This window comes from Hyla sarda, chromosome 4 (assembly GCF_029499605.1).
Source record: "Hyla sarda isolate aHylSar1 chromosome 4, aHylSar1.hap1, whole genome shotgun sequence".
Classification (NCBI taxonomy): domain Eukaryota; kingdom Metazoa; phylum Chordata; class Amphibia; order Anura; family Hylidae; genus Hyla; species Hyla sarda.
Window position 1 is genome coordinate 402,359,429 of NC_079192.1, and position 16,873 is coordinate 402,376,301.

Here is a 16,873-nt window from a genome sequence, read left to right on the forward strand (position 1 = left end):
CCAGCCTTACTGCTGCTCTTTCCAATGGAAAAATACGGTATTGTATAGGAGACATCCTATTTTCACTACAAAATATCACTGCAAAAAGAAGAATGGGTGACCAGGTACATTATGGTTCTGCTATTTCCTAGATATTGCTGCTTTTTCAATGTAAAAATACTGTATTGCAGGGAAGACATTATTTGAGCCTTCCTTGCCTTTCATATACATGATTTTACTAAAGGAACGAGAATGGGGGACCAAGTATGACTTATACTTTCACTAATTCCAAGTTATTGCTGCTCTTTCCAATGGAAAACTACCGTATTGCAGGGGAGACAACATTTGTGCCTCCTCTACATATATATATATATATATACATATATATATATATGTATACACAGAGTTGTGGTTGGCAGCAAAACCCGATACAGTAGAATGATGATAAGTGGGTGCCAACGGAGGGCCCGGTCACAGCCCTTTCAGACAATACATACTCAGAAAATCTGCAGCACTCCAGGAGCAATTCAATAGTGGTTTATTGTCCCATGCAGAAACAGTGATACAACGTTTCACCGGTCTCACACTGGCTTTTTCAAGCATGCTTGAAAAAGCCGATGTGAGACCGGTGAAACGTTGTATCACTGTTTCTGCATGGGACAATAAACCACTATTGAATTGCTCTTGGAGTGCTGCAGATTTTCTGTGTGTGTGTATATATAGATTAAAAAAAACAGTGTTACCACATGTTACCAACAGCAACGTTTCAGCTCAACACTAGAGCCTTTTTCAAGCATAGTGACAATCATCAGATAGGGGGATTATATACCCAATCACAAAATACATCCAATAAAACCAATCAATATTAATAAAGTGCAATATTATCAAAAATAACACCTATAGTGCAATACATGGTGCAAATCATAAAACACGATTAAGAGTACTGATAAGTACATACAGTGTTAAATAATCACAAAATATTAAAAACAAGGCTTGAAAAAAGATTCTCATACATAATTGAGTATGAACAGTAATTAATATCACATGTAACATTAAATTATGTGTCACAGAGGAAGACTTACCAGCTCCGTTACTGTCATGGTGCCGCCGGCTTGTAATAATTCGCCGTGCGCATGCGCCAGACTTTCCGTTCACGTGACTCAGCCACGTCAACGTATGGTCACATGACAGGTCCCCTAGGAAACAGCCGACGCTTGCAAGCTGTCAGCGTCATCCTAGATTGTATATAGGAGACTTACTAATTATCACGTGACTCGCTACCTAAGATACCATAGACGCTAATCAGCTGTCAGCGGCAGCATAGATATTGCGATCAATATCTGTATGTTCCGCAATCAAAACATGTATTACATAAGTGGAAAAATAAGGCTAGTGACTACTCGCAGGACAAGGATATGAACAACCCTATATAAAATATTAGAATCAATTGTGTTACTACTATGTACAGTGGGGATCAAATGTTTGGGCACCCCAGGTAAAGAATTGTATTAATGTGCATAAAGAAGCCAAGGAAAGATGGAAAAATCTCCAAAAGGCATCAAATTACAGATTAGACATTCTTATAATATGTCAACAAAAGTTAGATTTTATTTCCATCATTTACACTTTCAAAATAACAGAAAACAAAAAAAATGGGATCTAAAAAAAGTTTGGGCACCCTGCAGAATTTATAGCATGCACTGCCCCCTTTTGCAAAGCTGAGGCCTGCCAGTGTCATGGATTGTTCTCAATCATCATCTGGGAAGACCAGGTGATGTCAATCTCAAAGGGTGTAAATTCCCAGACTCATCTGACCTTGCCCCAACAATCAGCACCATGGGTTCTTCTAAGCAGTTGTCTAGAAATATCCTCTGTTCGGAATGTAATTAAGAAATGGCAGTCATCAGGAACAGTGGAAGTTAAAGCAAGATCTGGAAGACCAAGAAAAATATCAGACAGAACAGCTTGCAGGATTGTGAGAAAAACTATTCAAAACCCACATTTGACTGCACAATCCCTCCAGAAAGACCTGGCAGACACTGGAGTTGTGGTACACTATTCCACTATAAAGAGACATATAAAGAAACATGATCCCATCTGTGAAAAAGCTGAAGTTAAAAAGAGGATGGCTTCTACAAATGGATAATGATCCTAAACACACTTCAAAATCCACGGGGGATTACATGAAGAGGCATAAACTGAAGGTTTTGCCATGGCCTTCACAATCTCCTGACCTCAACATAATTGAAAATCTATGGATAGACCTTAAAAGAGCAGTGCATGACAGACAGCCCAAAAATCTCAAAGAACTGGAAGACTTTTGTAAGGAAGAATGGGCAAAGATACCTCAAACAAGAATTGAAAGACTCTTGGTTGGCTACAAAAAGCGTTTACAAGCTGTGATACTTGCCAAAGGGGGCAGTACAAGATATTAACTCTGCAGGGTGCCCAAACTTTTGCAGATGCCATTTTTTGTTTTTTTTGTTATTTTGAAAGTGTAAATGATGGAAATAAAATCTAACTTTTGTTGACATATTATAAGAATGTCTAATCTGTAATTTGATGCCTTTTGGAGATTTTTCCATCTTTCCTTGGCTTCTTTATGCACATTAATACAAATTTTTACCTGGGGTGCCCAAACTTTTGATCCCCACTGTACATGTTTTGATTGCGGAACATACACATATTGATTGCAATATCTATGCTGCCGCTCACATCTGATTAGCGTGTACGGTATCTTAGGTAGCGAGTCACGTGATAATTAGTAAGTCTCCTCTATACAATCTAGGAAGACGCTGACAGCTAGCAAGTGTCAGCTGTTTCCTAGGGGACCTGTCATGTGACCATACGTTGACGTGGCTGAGTCACGTGAACGGAAAGTCTGGCGCATGCGCATGACAGTAACGGAGCTGGTAAGTCTTCCTCTGTGACACATAATTTAATGTTACATGTGATATTAATTACTGTTCATACTCAATTATGTATGAGAATCTTTTTTCAAGCCTTGTTTTTAATATTTTGTGATTATTTAACACTGTATGTACTTATCAGTACTCTTAATCGTGTTTTATGATTTGCACCATGTATTGCACTATAGGTGTTATTTTTGATAATATTGCACTTTATTAATATTGATTGGTTTTATTGGATGTATTTTGTGATTGGGTATATAATCCCCCTATCTGATGATTGTCACTATGCTTGAAAAAGGCTCTAGTGTTGAGCTGAAACGTTGCTGTTGGTAACATGTGGTGAATAAATTCACATTTTTTAAAATCTATTTTTGGAGTGTTGCGCCATTACTTGTTGGACTATATAAATGAGTCAGGATCAGACCTAGGACGTCGGGCACCCACACATATTATTTATGTCTGGTAGTGCTGACACTATTCTGGTATATATATATATTTCAATACAAACTGGGCAGGTACAAGGATTTTTGCCACCCTTGGCGAAAGCTAATTTTGCCACCCTTTGACACGCCCTACCTTACTACTGGGGTGACACACTGTAGCAAACCTCCTCCTTATGGAGCGGATGTATGGAGGCGTGCACAATGTCAAGACTTGCCTGTCTGGCCTGGGAGGTGGCACTGCGCTCCTCCAGCAGGCTGAAGATTGCACATTATTATGGTACCAGGGGGGGAGGGGGGGTTGCGACGGTGGTGTTGGCTGGGCGGCTGATTCAGATGATTCAGGTGCTTGGATGCTGGCTGGCTACTAACGTTCTTGTAGTGGACAGAGCGGCGCCCCCATCAAGAAGGCGCTCTAGGCAGTTGCCTATTTTACCGGCCCTGAATACTAAATATCACTGCAAAAGGGAGAATGGATGGTTACACTTCTTCCCAGTTACTGCTCCCCTTCCAATGGAAAAGTATAATATTGCAGGGGAGACATCATTTGTGCCTCTCCTGCCTTTCCTATATATAATTTCACTGCAGAAAGGGGAATGGGGGACTAAGTATAACTTATTGTTCCACCAATTCCGAGTTAGTGCTGCTCCTTCAAATGGTAAAGTACAATATGGCTGGAGAGACAATATTTGTGCCTCTTCTGTCTTTTTATAAATATATATACAGGGCCTACAATGGGTCCCGCTGGGTCTATTGGACCCAGGCAGCACCTTCACAGTGGTGTAAAATTGCCTCCCCGAGAAGATTTTTAACCCCCTCCCGACCCATGAAGTACCGTTACGTCATGGGTCGGGTGAGAGGAAGATGGCGCAGGCCCGCGGGTCGGGGTCAGCAGCATAATCGGCAGATCCCCGCTGCTATCAGCAGTTGACATCTGCTGGTAATGACAGACATCAAAGCTGGATCTGATGTCTGTCATTTAAATGGTTAAATACAGTGATCAATAGCGATCACGGCATTTAAAGATTAAAAGCCGGTCATCCCTGGTGTCTAAGGGTCCAATCTGCAGCTCCGCAGGTTGCAGATGGGTTGCTGGGGAAAGACGGGAACTTACCCGTCCTTCCCGAAGCTCTAGGGATCGGCAATTGCTTAGGCAGCCCTTAGCAATCGAGCGCCGATAACATATATTAATATAATGCAATTGCAATAGCCATCTACTAATGGTTTATGATAAACCAACAGGGGGGCCAAATTTTTTTATTTTTATGTAAAAAAAAATACCCCCCCCCTTAAAAAAAATTTTGGCTCACATCATGCCCCAGAAAAAAAAAACATAATAAAATGTGATCAAAAAGTCATAGATAGGCAAACGGGGTATTGTTAAATACTTCAGCTCATAGCGCAAACAATAAACCCTAAAATAGCTCTGTAGGTGTAAAAAAAAAAAGTTACAGGGGTCAGAACCATGGCATTGAAAAAACTTTTTTTTTCTTTTTAATGAAACAAAAATTATCCAAGTGAGGAATCAATGGAATCATACATATGTTATTTATTTATTTATTTATTTTGGGGGGGGGGGGGGCATTTCACTATGGAGCGGATATCAGGACCTGCCTCTCTGGCTTTGGAGGTGGCACTGTGCTCCCCCAGCAGGTTGAAGAATGCAGATTATTATTGTACTGGGGCGGGGGAGGTTGGGACGGTGATGCTGGCTGTGCGGAAGATTCAGATGAGCAGCGGGTGCTTTGGATGCTGACTGGCTACTATCTTTCTTGCAGCATGCAGAGTGGCAACCCTGTCAAGAGGGCGCTCTAGGTGGTTGTCTATTTTGCCTATAGGCAGAACCGGCCCTGAGTTCCGCCCACCGAGGTATAGCTGCTAATAAGCAAATAAAAATTGGCGCCTTTTTGCATGTTTTAATAATTCAGTCTTACCACGGGGAACCGTATATCCGGAATCCTCGCACAGTAACTTCAGAATCCTGGAGATAGATGCAGTTTGTGAGCAGAGACTGAACGTTTTCGTAATTCTCCGGCTTCAGTTTCGACACAGAGGGAAAATAATAGAAATCCTGTTTGATTAAGTCGGCCATGAACTCGTGGTCAAATGTCAACTCGTGATTGCCGGCAATGACTATTTTATACTCATACGGGAGGCTTCCTAAGAGAGAAGACATCATACAGAGTTAGAGGCTGAGGTTTGGCAGGTAAAAATAGTAGCTCAATAATAGCGGGAATATAACATTGTTATAGGCTGAGGTAATAGCAACAGGATAAAAGCATAAAAGTAATACAAAACATGAATGGGTATCATCCAATAGCGTCAACTATGAGGAAACACAGTGGGGCTGGTGGGGCATGTAACCCCCATTGCCGCAAAAAGCCACTTAGTCACAAAAGGCAATAAACAGAATGTAATGGTCAAGAGGTGTAGACCATGTGCCAACCAGTTTGGCTTTGAACCACTCTCAAAGGCATTGTCTACTTAACCTCGTTAATCCTCTTCTATAGAGGGGGCTACCTCTGAGAACCTTCCCAGTATAGGTGACAGCTAGCCTGGTGGGCCAAGAGGTACCAATGTGAAGCATCAAGAGGTCAAGCAGAGACAAGCCAACCAACAGGTTTGGCTTTGGACTCCTCTCAAGAGTATTGTCTGCTTAACCTCTTGGTTTTTGCCCTTTAACCCCCTTCCGCCCTTCCAAGAGGATCTGGTCTTCATTGTAGGGGGCCACCTCTTGGAAGGTGACAGCTAGCCCGGTGGGCCAAGAGATTTCAATGAGAAGCACCAAGGGGTCAGGCAGAGACAAGCCAACAAACAGGTTTGGCTTTGGAACCCTCTCAAAGGCATTGTCTGCTTAACCTCCTAGTTATTACCCTTTAATCATCTTCTATAGGGGGGGCTACCTCTGAGAACCTTCCCAGTATAGGTGACAGCTAGCTTGGTGGGCCAAGAGGTACCAATGTGAAGCATCAAGGGGTCAAGAAGAGACAAGCCAACAAACAGGTTTGGCTTTAGACCACTCTCAAAGACGTTGTCTACCCAACCACCTGGTTTTTACCCTTTAATCCACTCCTATGAGGATCTGTTTTTTAATGTTGGGGGCTACGTCTGGGAACTTTGCCTGTATGGGTGACAGCTAGTCTGGTGGGCCAAGAGACACTGGTGTAAAGTACCAAGGAGTCATGCAGACACAAGCCAACAAACAGGTTTGGCTTTGGAACACTCTCAAAGGAGTTGTCTACTTAACCTCCTAGTTTTCACCCTTTAACCCCTTCTATGAGGATTTGGCCTTTATTGTAGGGGACTACTTCTAGGAACCTTTCTAGTATGGGTGGCAACTAGCCTGGTGGGATAAGAGACACCGGTGTGAAGCACCGAGGGGTCAGGAAGAGAGAAGGCCGGGCACAGGTCTTGGACAGGCAGTGTACTGGTATAGTCAGAGACAGGTTGGGTGGACAGCACAGGTTTGTAGGGAACAGGCCAAGTCATACATTGGATAGGCAACGTGATACAAAAGGAATAGGCAGAGATGGATTTGGGAAGGCAAATAGCAGTTTTACTATGAAGACAAGAAACCTTTTTGCTCAGGCAACATTGCCAAGGTGGTGCCTCTTATAGGTGATGCAGAGCAGGGATTTGCTGGGGACTGATTTTGGGTTGTCCTTTAAGAAACTATGGGTGGTAGAGGGCATTATAAGCATGGAGGAGGTAGGAGGCCCAGCCTGGAGCATGCAGATGACAGGTAACCCGAGGCACCATATGCTGATGGGGAAAAGCCGACAACTTTACACAGAATATTTTTCCAGGGGGTGTAAAGAAAGCCTGTCTACAACTCTGAGGTGTGTAAAATGTAATTTAACTTTATAAAGTTCATGTTTTGATGATTTTTTAACAAAAAGTTACATGACTCCCCACTATTATGTGGAAACACTTATGTTCCTGCCTATAAAAATTCCAAGTTGTCACGATGCCGGCTGGCAGGTAGTGGATCCTCTGTGCCAGAGAGGGATTGGCGTGGACCGTGCTAGTGGACCGGTTCTAAGCCACTACTGGTTTTCACCAGAGCCCGCCGCAAAGCGGGATGGTCTTGCTGCGGCGGTAGTGACCAGGTCGTATCCACTAGCAACGGCTCACCTCTCTGGCTGCTGAAGATAGGCGCGGTACAAGGGAGTAGGCAGAAGCAAGGTCGGACGTAGCAGAAGGTCGGGGCAGGCAGCAAGGATCGTAGTCAGGGGCAACGGCAGAAGGTCTGGAAACACAGGCAAGGAACACACAAGGAACGCTTTCACTGGCACTAAGGCAACAAGATCCGGCAAGGGAGTGCAAGGGAAGTGAGGTAATATAGGGAAGTGCACAGGTGATTACCCTAATTGGAACCACTGCGCCAATCAGCGGCGCAGTGGCCCTTTAAATCGCAGAGACCCGGCGCGCGCGCGCCCTAGGGAGCGGGGCCGCGCGCGCCGGGACAGAACAGACGGGGAGCGAGTCAGGTAGGGGAGCCGGGGTGCGCATCGCGAGCGGGCGCTACCCGCATCGCGAATCGCATCCCGGCTGGCAGCGGGATCGCAGCGCCCCGGGTCAGAGGATGTGACCGGAGCGCTGCAGCGGAGAGAGTGAAGCGAGCGCTCCGGGGAGGAGCGGGGACCCGGAGCGCTCGGCGTAACAGTACCCCCCCCCTTGGGTCTCCCCCTCTTCTTGGAGCCTGAGAACCTGAGGAGCAGACTTTTGTCAAGGATGTTGTCCTCAGGTTCCCAGGATCTCTCTTCAGGGCCACAACCCTCCCAGTCTACTAAAAAAAATTTTTTCCCTCTGACCTTTTTGGCAGCCAAAATTTCCTTGACCGAGAAGACGTCCGAGGAGCCGGAAACAGGAGTGGGAGGAACAGATTTGGGAGAAAAACGGTTGAGGATGAGTGGTTTGAGAAGAGAGACGTGAAAGGCATTAGGGATACGAAGAGAAGGAGGAAGAAGAAGTTTATAAGAGACAGGATTAATTTGACACAAAATTTTGAAAGGACCAAGATAGCGTGGTCCCAACTTGTAGCTAGGGACACGGAAGCGGACATATTTAGCGGAGAGCCATACCTTGTCTCCAGGGGAAAAAACGGGGGGAGCTCTTCTTTTCTTATCCGCGAACCTCTTCATGCGTGAAGAAGCCTGTAAGAGAGAATTTTGGGTCTCTCTCCATATAATGGAAAGGTCACGAGAAATTTCATCCACAGCGGGCAGACCAGAGGGCAAGGGGGTAGGGAGGGGGGGAAGAGGGTGACGGCCGTACACCACGAAAAATGGGGATTTGGAGGAAGATTCAGAGACCCTGAAGTTATACGAGAATTCGGCCCATGGAAGGAGATCTGCCCAGTCATCCTGGCGGGAGGAAACAAAATGTCGCAAATAATCACCCAAGATCTGGTTAATTCTTTCTACTTGTCCATTGGACTGGGGATGATATGCAGAGGAAAAATTTAATTTAATCTTGAGTTGTTTACAGAGAGCCCTCCAGAATTTAGACACGAATTGGACACCTCTATCCGAGACAATCTGCGTAGGCAACCCGTGAAGACGAAAAATGTGTACAAAAAATTGTTTAGCCAACTGAGGCGCAGAAGGAAGACCAGGAAGAGGGATGAAATGTGCCATTTTGGAGAATCGATCAACGACCACCCAAATAACAGTGTTGCCACGGGAAGGGGGTAAATCAGTAATAAAATCCATACCAATCAGAGACCAAGGCTGTTCGGGGACAGGCAGAGGATGAAGAAAACCAGCGGGCTTCTGGCGAGGAGTCTTATCCCGGGCACAGATAGTGCAGGCTCGCACAAAGTCCCCAACATCCGTCTCCAGAGTCGGCCACCAATAGAAGCGGGAGATGAGTTGCACAGATTTCTTGATGCCCGCATGACCTGCGAGATGGGAGGAGTGACCCCATTTGAGGATTCCGAGGCGTTGGCGTGGAGAAACAAAGGTCTTCCCTGGAGGAGTCTGCCTGATGGAGGCAGGAGAAGTGGAGATCAGGCAGTCAGGTGGAATGATGTGTTGCGGAGGGAGATCAACTTCTGAGGCATCCGAGGAACGAGAGAGAGCATCGGCCCTAATGTTCTTATCGGCAGGACGAAAGTGAATCTCAAAATTAAATCGGGCAAAGAACAGAGACCACCGGGCCTGGCGAGGATTCAGCCGTTGGGCAGACTGGAGGTAGGAGAGGTTCTTGTGGTCGGTGTAGATAATAACAGGAGAACTTGATCCCTCCAGCAGATGCCTCCATTCCTCAAGTGCTAATTTAATGGCTAGAAGCTCTCGATCCCCGATGGAGTAGTTCCTCTCCGCTGGAGAGAATGTCCTAGAGAAAAAACCACAAGTGACAGCATGCCCGGAAGAATTTTTTTGTAGAAGAACAGCTCCAGCTCCCACAGAGGAGGCATCAACCTCCAATAGGAAGGGTTTGGAAGGGTCAGGTCTGGAGAGGACGGGAGCCGAAGAAAAGGCAGACTTGAGTCGTTTAAAGGCGTCTTCTGCTTGAGGAGGCCAGGACTTGGGATCAGCACCTTTTTTGGTTAAAGCCACGATAGGAGCCACAATGGTAGAAAAATGTGGAATAAATTGCCTGTAATAATTGGCGAACCCCAAAAAGCGTTGGATAGCACGGAGTCCGGAGGGGCGTGGCCAATCTAAGACGGCAGAGAGTTTGTCTGGATCCATCTGTAGTCCCTGGCCCGAGACCAAATATCCTAGAAAAGGAAGAGATTGGCATTCAAACAGACATTTCTCAATTTTGGCATAGAGTTGGTTGTCACGAAGTCTCTGAAGAACCATACGGACATGCTGGCGGTGTTCTTCTAGATTGGCAGAAAAAATTAGGATATCGTCCAGATATACAACAACACAGGAGTATAACAGATCACGAAAAATTTCATTGACAAAGTCTTGGAAGACGGCAGGGGCGTTGCACAGTCCAAAGGGCATGACCAGATACTCAAAGTGTCCATCTCTGGTGTTAAATGCCGTTTTCCACTCGTCCCCCTCTCTGATGCGGATGAGGTTATAGGCGCCTCTTAAGTCCAATTTAGTGAAGATGTGGGCACCTTGGAGGCGATCAAAGAGTTCAGAGATGAGGGGTAAGGGGTAGCGGTTCTTAACCGTGATTTTATTAAGACCGCGGTAGTCAATGCAAGGACGTAGGGAGCCATCTTTTTTGGACACAAAGAAAAATCCGGCTCCGGCAGGAGAGGAGGATTTACGGATAAAGCCCTTCTTTAGATTCTCCTGGACGTATTCGGACATGGCAAGAGTCTCTGGGGCAGAGAGAGGATAAATTCTGCCCCGGGGTGGAGTAGTACCCGGGAGGAGGTCGATAGGGCAATCATAAGGCCTGTGAGGAGGTAGTGTCTCAGCTTGTTTTTTGCAGAAAACATCCGCGAAGTCCATATAGGCCTTAGGGAGACCGGTTACTGGAGGAACCACAGAGTTACGGCAAGGGTTACTGGGAACCGGTTTTAGACAGTTCTTGGAACAAGAGGACCCCCAACTCTTGATCTCCCCAGTGGACCAATCCAGGGTAGGGGAATGAAGTTGAAGCCAGGGAAGTCCAAGGAGAATTTCCGAGGTGCAATTGGGGAGGACCAAAAGTTCAATCCTCTCATGATGAGATCCGATGCTCATAAGAAGGGGCTCCGTGCGGAAACGTATGGTACAGTCCAATCTTTCATTATTTACACAATTGATGTAGAGGGGTCTGGCGAGACTGGTCACCGGGATGTTGAACCTGTTGACGAGAGAGGCCAAAATAAAATTTCCTGCAGATCCAGAGTCCAAGAAGGCCACAGCAGGGAAGGAGAAGGCAGAGGCAGACATCCGCACAGGCACAGTAAGACGTGGAGAAGCAGAGTAGACATCAAGGACCGTCTCACCTTTGTGCGGAGTCAGCGTACGTCTTTCCAGGCGGGGAGGACGGATAGGACAATCCCTCAGGAAGTGTTCGGTACTAGCACAGTACAGGCAGAGGTTCTCCATACGGCGTCGTGTCCTCTCTTGAGGTGTCAGGCGAGACCGGTCGACCTGCATAGCCTCCACGGCGGGAGGCACAGGAACAGATTGCAGGGGACCAGAGGAGAGAGGAGCCGAGGAGACGAAACGCCTCGTGCGAACAGAGTCCATATCTTGGCGGAGTTCCTGGCGCCTTTCAGAAAAACGCATGTCAATGCGAGTGGCCAGGTGAATGAGTTCATGTAGATTAGCAGGGATTTCTCGTGCGGCCAGAACATCTTTAATGTTGCTGGATAGGCCTTTTTTGAAGGTCGCGCAGAGGGCCTCATTATTCCAGGACAATTCTGAAGCAAGTGTACGGAATTGTACGGCATACTCGCCAACGGAAGAATTACCCTGGACCAGGTTCAACAGGGCAGTCTCAGCAGAAGAGGCTCGGGCAGGTTCCTCAAAGACACTTCGGATTTCCGAGAAGAAGGAGTGTACAGAGGCAGTGACGGGGTCATTGCGGTCCCAGAGCGGTGTGGCCCATGACAGGGCTTTTCCGGACAGAAGACTGACTACGAAAGCCACCTTAGACCTTTCAGTGGGAAACAGGTCCGACATCATCTCCAGATGCAGGGAACATTGGGAAAGAAAGTCACGGCAAAACTTAGAGTCCCCATCAAATTTATCCGGCAAGGATAAGCGTATCCCAGGAGCGGCCACTCGCTGCGGAGGAGGTGCAGGAGCTGGCGGAGGAGATGACTGCTGAAGCTGTGGTAGTAACTGTTGTAGCATAACGGTCAGTTGAGACAGCTGTTGGCCTTGTTGCGCTATCTGTTGTGACTGCTGGGCGACCACCGTGGTGAGGTCAGCGACAACTGGCAGAGGAACTTCAGCGGGATCCATGGCCGGATCTACTGTCACGATGCCGGCTGGCAGGTAGTGGATCCTCTGTGCCAGAGAGGGATTGGCGTGGACCGTGCTAGTGGACCGGTTCTAAGCCACTACTGGTTTTCACCAGAGCCCGCCGCAAAGCGGGATGGTCTTGCTGCGGCGGTAGTGACCAGGTCGTATCCACTAGCAACGGCTCAACCTCTCTGACTGCTGAAGATAGGCGCGGTACAAGGGAGTAGGCAGAAGCAAGGTCGGACGTAGCAGAAGGTCGGGGCAGGCAGCAAGGATCGTAGTCAGGGGCAACGGCAGAAGGTCTGGAAACACAGGCAAGGAACACACAAGGAACGCTTTCACTGGCACTAAGGCAACAAGATCCGGCAAGGGAGTGCAAGGGAAGTGAGGTAATATAGGGAAGTGCACAGGTGATTACCCTAATTGGAACCACTGCGCCAATCAGCGGCGCAGTGGCCCTTTAAATCGCAGAGACCCGGCGCGCGCGCGCCCTAGGGAGCGGGGCCGCGCGCGCCGGGACAGAACAGACGGGGAGCGAGTCAGGTAGGGGAGCCGGGGTGCGCATCGCGAGCGGGCGCTACCCGCATCGCGAATCGCATCCCGGCTGGCAGCGGGATCGCAGCGCCCCGGGTCAGAGGATGTGACCGGAGCGCTGCAGCGGAGAGAGTGAAGCGAGCGCTCCGGGGAGGAGCGGGGACCCGGAGCGCTCGGCGTAACACAAGTGGTTGCTATAGGAGAGGTCTCCATGCTCCCGTGCCCCCCTGTAGCGGCTTAGCAGTGCCTCTAAGAATTCACAGGGCTGGCCCTACAAGGGGTCCCACATTGGACCCAGGTGGCATCTTAACAGAAGCAACAAGTATAACAAAGGGGGCCCCCCTGTGCTGGATTTCCCTCCTTTTTTTTATATGGGTCCATATTACAAGCCTATAGTTATTCTATTTACCACCACAACATCATATCCCCCCAGAGCTGGTACAAGGATTTTTTCCACCCTAGGCAAAAGCCAAATTTGCCCCCCTTTGGCCCATTGGCTTTTCCCTTTGACACTCCCCACCTTAGTACTGGGGTGACACACTGTAACAAACCTCCTCTTCCTCAGGGGGTCAGATGTATGGAGGTGCGCACAGGATGCCGGATGAACTTAACCTGCCTATCTGCCCTCAGAGGTGGCACTGCGCTTCTCCAGCAGGCTGATGAATGCAGATTATTAGGGTATCATGGGGGCTGGGTGGGTGCTTCAGATGATCAGCGGGTGCTTTGGATGCTGGCCGGCTACTAACTTTCTTGCAGCGGGCAAAGCGGCGCCCCCATCAAGAGGATGTTCTAGGCGGTTGCCTGTTTTGCCTATAGGCAGAACTGGCCCTGTATCCCCCTAGTGATGCATCTAAAGCACCTCCATAATATGACATACACTGGACCCTCTGAAAATTTGTCTTGATAATTCTCAAAAAAATCCATAACAAAAAAAAATCTCATGTGCCCATGGGAGACGAAACCCATCATTGCTGGGGATGAGGCTGAAGCACACTCCAAGGAACATGACATTGGTTATCATAGGGGCCCCCAAGAAGAGAAGAGGCCACTCTACACATTGAGCAGAACTTGGGATTGTGGAAGATCATGAAAACTCCACCCAAAACTTTTTGAAACTCTTTTTCATTAGATTTTCTTTCTAATTTTGGGACGCCATGCTTGGATTTTTCCATGACTGCACTACCATGATAGGAGGAGCAGTGTCTTCTTGTGGCCAGCGTTCCTCAACCTTTGGGCATCCAGTTGTGGCAAAATGACAAGTTCTGGGGGAACTCTGTAGGGTTCTTCTTTGTCACTTACCGAGCCAGTCGTTGAACTTCTTCACTTCGCTCGGTAGCCCGAGCTCTGTAAAATCTCCAGAGTGGATTAGAACATCTCCATATGGCATCTGGATGAGGTCAGTCCTTGAATGGGTGTCGGAAATGCAGACAAATCGGGTATAGCCAGGTGGTTTTGGAGCATCATGGGGTACAGGATCTACCCTGGAGGGAAAGACAATGTACAGTATATTCTGATATATGGTATATATAACTCATTCCTATCTCATGAAGTGATGGTATCACTAGACCACGGGTCTCAAGCTCAAATTATCTGGGGGCCACTGGAGGTAGCGGCTGGGTGAGGCTGGGCCACATGCGCCCCTCACATATAATGCCCCCATCATGCGCCCCTCATCATCCACCAGCAACACCCCCCACCAGAAGGAGCACCCCCATCATCCACCAGCAAACCCCAACCCCCCATTTCCCCTACCAGACTTGTGGTAATCGCATGAGCTGACGGATGATGGGGGTGCTACTGCCAGTGGGGGGGGGGGGGGGGGCGGGGGAGCATTAGGTAGGAAGCAGTTTCCCCACATTAGGTAGTATAGATTTCCCACATTAGGTAGCAGTTTCCCTACATTAGGTGGCATAGATTTCCTAAATTGGGTAGCATAGATTCCCCACATTAGGTAGCATAGTTTCCCTAAATTAGGTAGCATAGATTCCCCACATTAGGTAGCATAGATTCCCCACATTAGGTAGTGTAGTTTCCCCACATTAGGTAGTGTAGTTTCCCCACATTAGGTAGCGTAGTTTCCCCACATTAGGTAGCATAGATTCCCCACATAAGGTAGCATAGTTTCCCCACATTAGGTAGCATAGATTCCCCACATTAGGTAGTGTAGTTTCTCCACATTAGGTAGTGTAGTTTCTCCACATTAGGTAGCGTAGATTCCCTACATTAGGTAGCATAGATTCCCCACATTAGGTAGCATAGATTCCCCACATTAGGTAGCATAGTTTCCCCATATTAGGTAGCATAGATTCCCCACATTAGGTAGCATAGATTCCCCATATTAGGTAGCATAGATTCCCCACATTAGATAGCATAGTTTCCCCATATTAGGTAGCATAGTTTTCCCATATTAGGTAGCATATATTCCCCACATTAGGTAGCAACATGTTCCCCACATTAGGTAGCATTGTGTCAAACAGACAGACACACAAACACACACACACACACACACACACTTACCTGTCCTGCACAGCGCTTCTCTCTGGTGGCAGCCTGACGTCCTCCTGCACGGGTCTGCGGAGGGAGGTCACATGCGCGACGTCCCTCATCAGGCTCGGGCTGGCCGACTGGAGACGGGGGTGAAGTATGTGAAGGTAATGGGCTCTATTGGACGGGGCAGGGGGGTTTGATTGCGGACACAGATGAAAACCAGGGGAGGGGGGATGTTCTCGTGGCAGCGTGGTCACAGATGAAGACCGGTCAGACACACACACACACACACACACAGGGGACGGAGATGCTCCCCCATCAAGTCTTGTGTGAAGTCTTCCGGCATTTAGCGCTGCTTGCCCGAAGCGGGGCTAAATGTCTGAAGAAATTTCCTGCCCGGCACCCGGAACTGCATGTCCCAGGTGTCGGGCGATACAAATTATACATCCCTGGTGCGGGCCACAAAATTATGGTCATTTGCGGCCTGCGGGCCGGGAGTTTGAGACCCCTGCACTACACCTAGACCTCCTCTCTCAGGATTAAGACCTCCATTAATCATAAAGTGGGGGCTTATCCTAGTGATACACGAGTGGTCTCCAAACTGTGGACCTCCAGCTGTGGCATAAAGACAACTCCTTAGCATGCCCGGACAGCCGTTGGCTGTCCGGGCATGCTAGGAGTTGTAGTTTTGCAACATCTGGATGTCCACTGTTTGGAGACCACTGTGATACACCATCACAGTATATGTTAAAGGGGTACTGAAAAACTAGTTAAACAGATTTGTAAATTACTCCTATTAAAAAATCTTAAACCTTCCAGCACTTATGAGCTGCTGTATGCTTCAGAGGAAGTTGTGTAGTTCTTTCCTGTCTGACCACAGTGCTCTCTGCTGACACCTCTGTCCATGTCAGGAACTGTCCAGAGCAGGAGAGGTTTGCTATGGGGATTTGCTCCTACTCTGGACAGTTCCTGATACGGACAGAGGTGTCAGCAGAGAGCACTGTGGTCAGACTGGAATGAACTACACAACTTCCTCTGGAGCATACAGCAGCTGATAAGTACTGGAAGGATTTAGATTTTTATATAGAAGTCATTTACAAATCTGCTTCACTTTCTCAAGCCCGTCGATATGAAAAAAGTTGTTTTTACCCCTTCAAGTAAAAACCGCGAAAGATTAAACAACGATGTCTCCAATCTGGGCTGGATTATGGTTTTTGGACGTCCAACTTTGTACTGTGCGCAAGTAATAATGCTATATAAATCTGCCATATAAGGTATATCTCTGCCATGCAGCGTCCATATGATCAAGTCATACAGTGCCTAAAACAGTGCAAATTTCATTCACATCTACAGCTGGAATGATAGGACCATATTGAGTCAGTGCTCAAATACTACTGCCATACCGTGCACAATAATACCGCCATATGGTGTTAAATACAATTTATGTGCAGAAAATGGAAATCGGGGCCCATTGTGGATCAGTGAATATAGGTGATGAAGTATTAAAGGGGTACTCCACTGGAAAACATTTTTTTTTTTAAATCAACTGGTGCCAGAAAGTTAAACAGTTTCAAAAATGACCATAGTAACAAGAAGATGCAGAAAAAACGGAGCACTCACACTGCTGTAGATGGTCTTCAAGCTGTAT

At 47.4% G+C, this 16,873-nt stretch overlaps 1 protein-coding gene across 1 annotated transcript in view; it reads right to left on the minus strand.

The window, feature by feature from the left end:
* Positions 1–16,873, minus strand: part of MPPED1 (metallophosphoesterase domain containing 1) — an 88,313-nt gene that overhangs the window by 34,574 nt on the left and 36,866 nt on the right. Inside the window, exons 3-4 of the mRNA XM_056517383.1 lie at positions 14,038–14,219; positions 5,266–5,491 (exon numbers count right to left, since the gene is read on the minus strand). Coding sequence (XP_056373358.1) covers positions 5,266–5,491; positions 14,038–14,219 — 408 coding nt within the window. The remainder of the gene's footprint in view (positions 1–5,265; positions 5,492–14,037; positions 14,220–16,873) is intronic.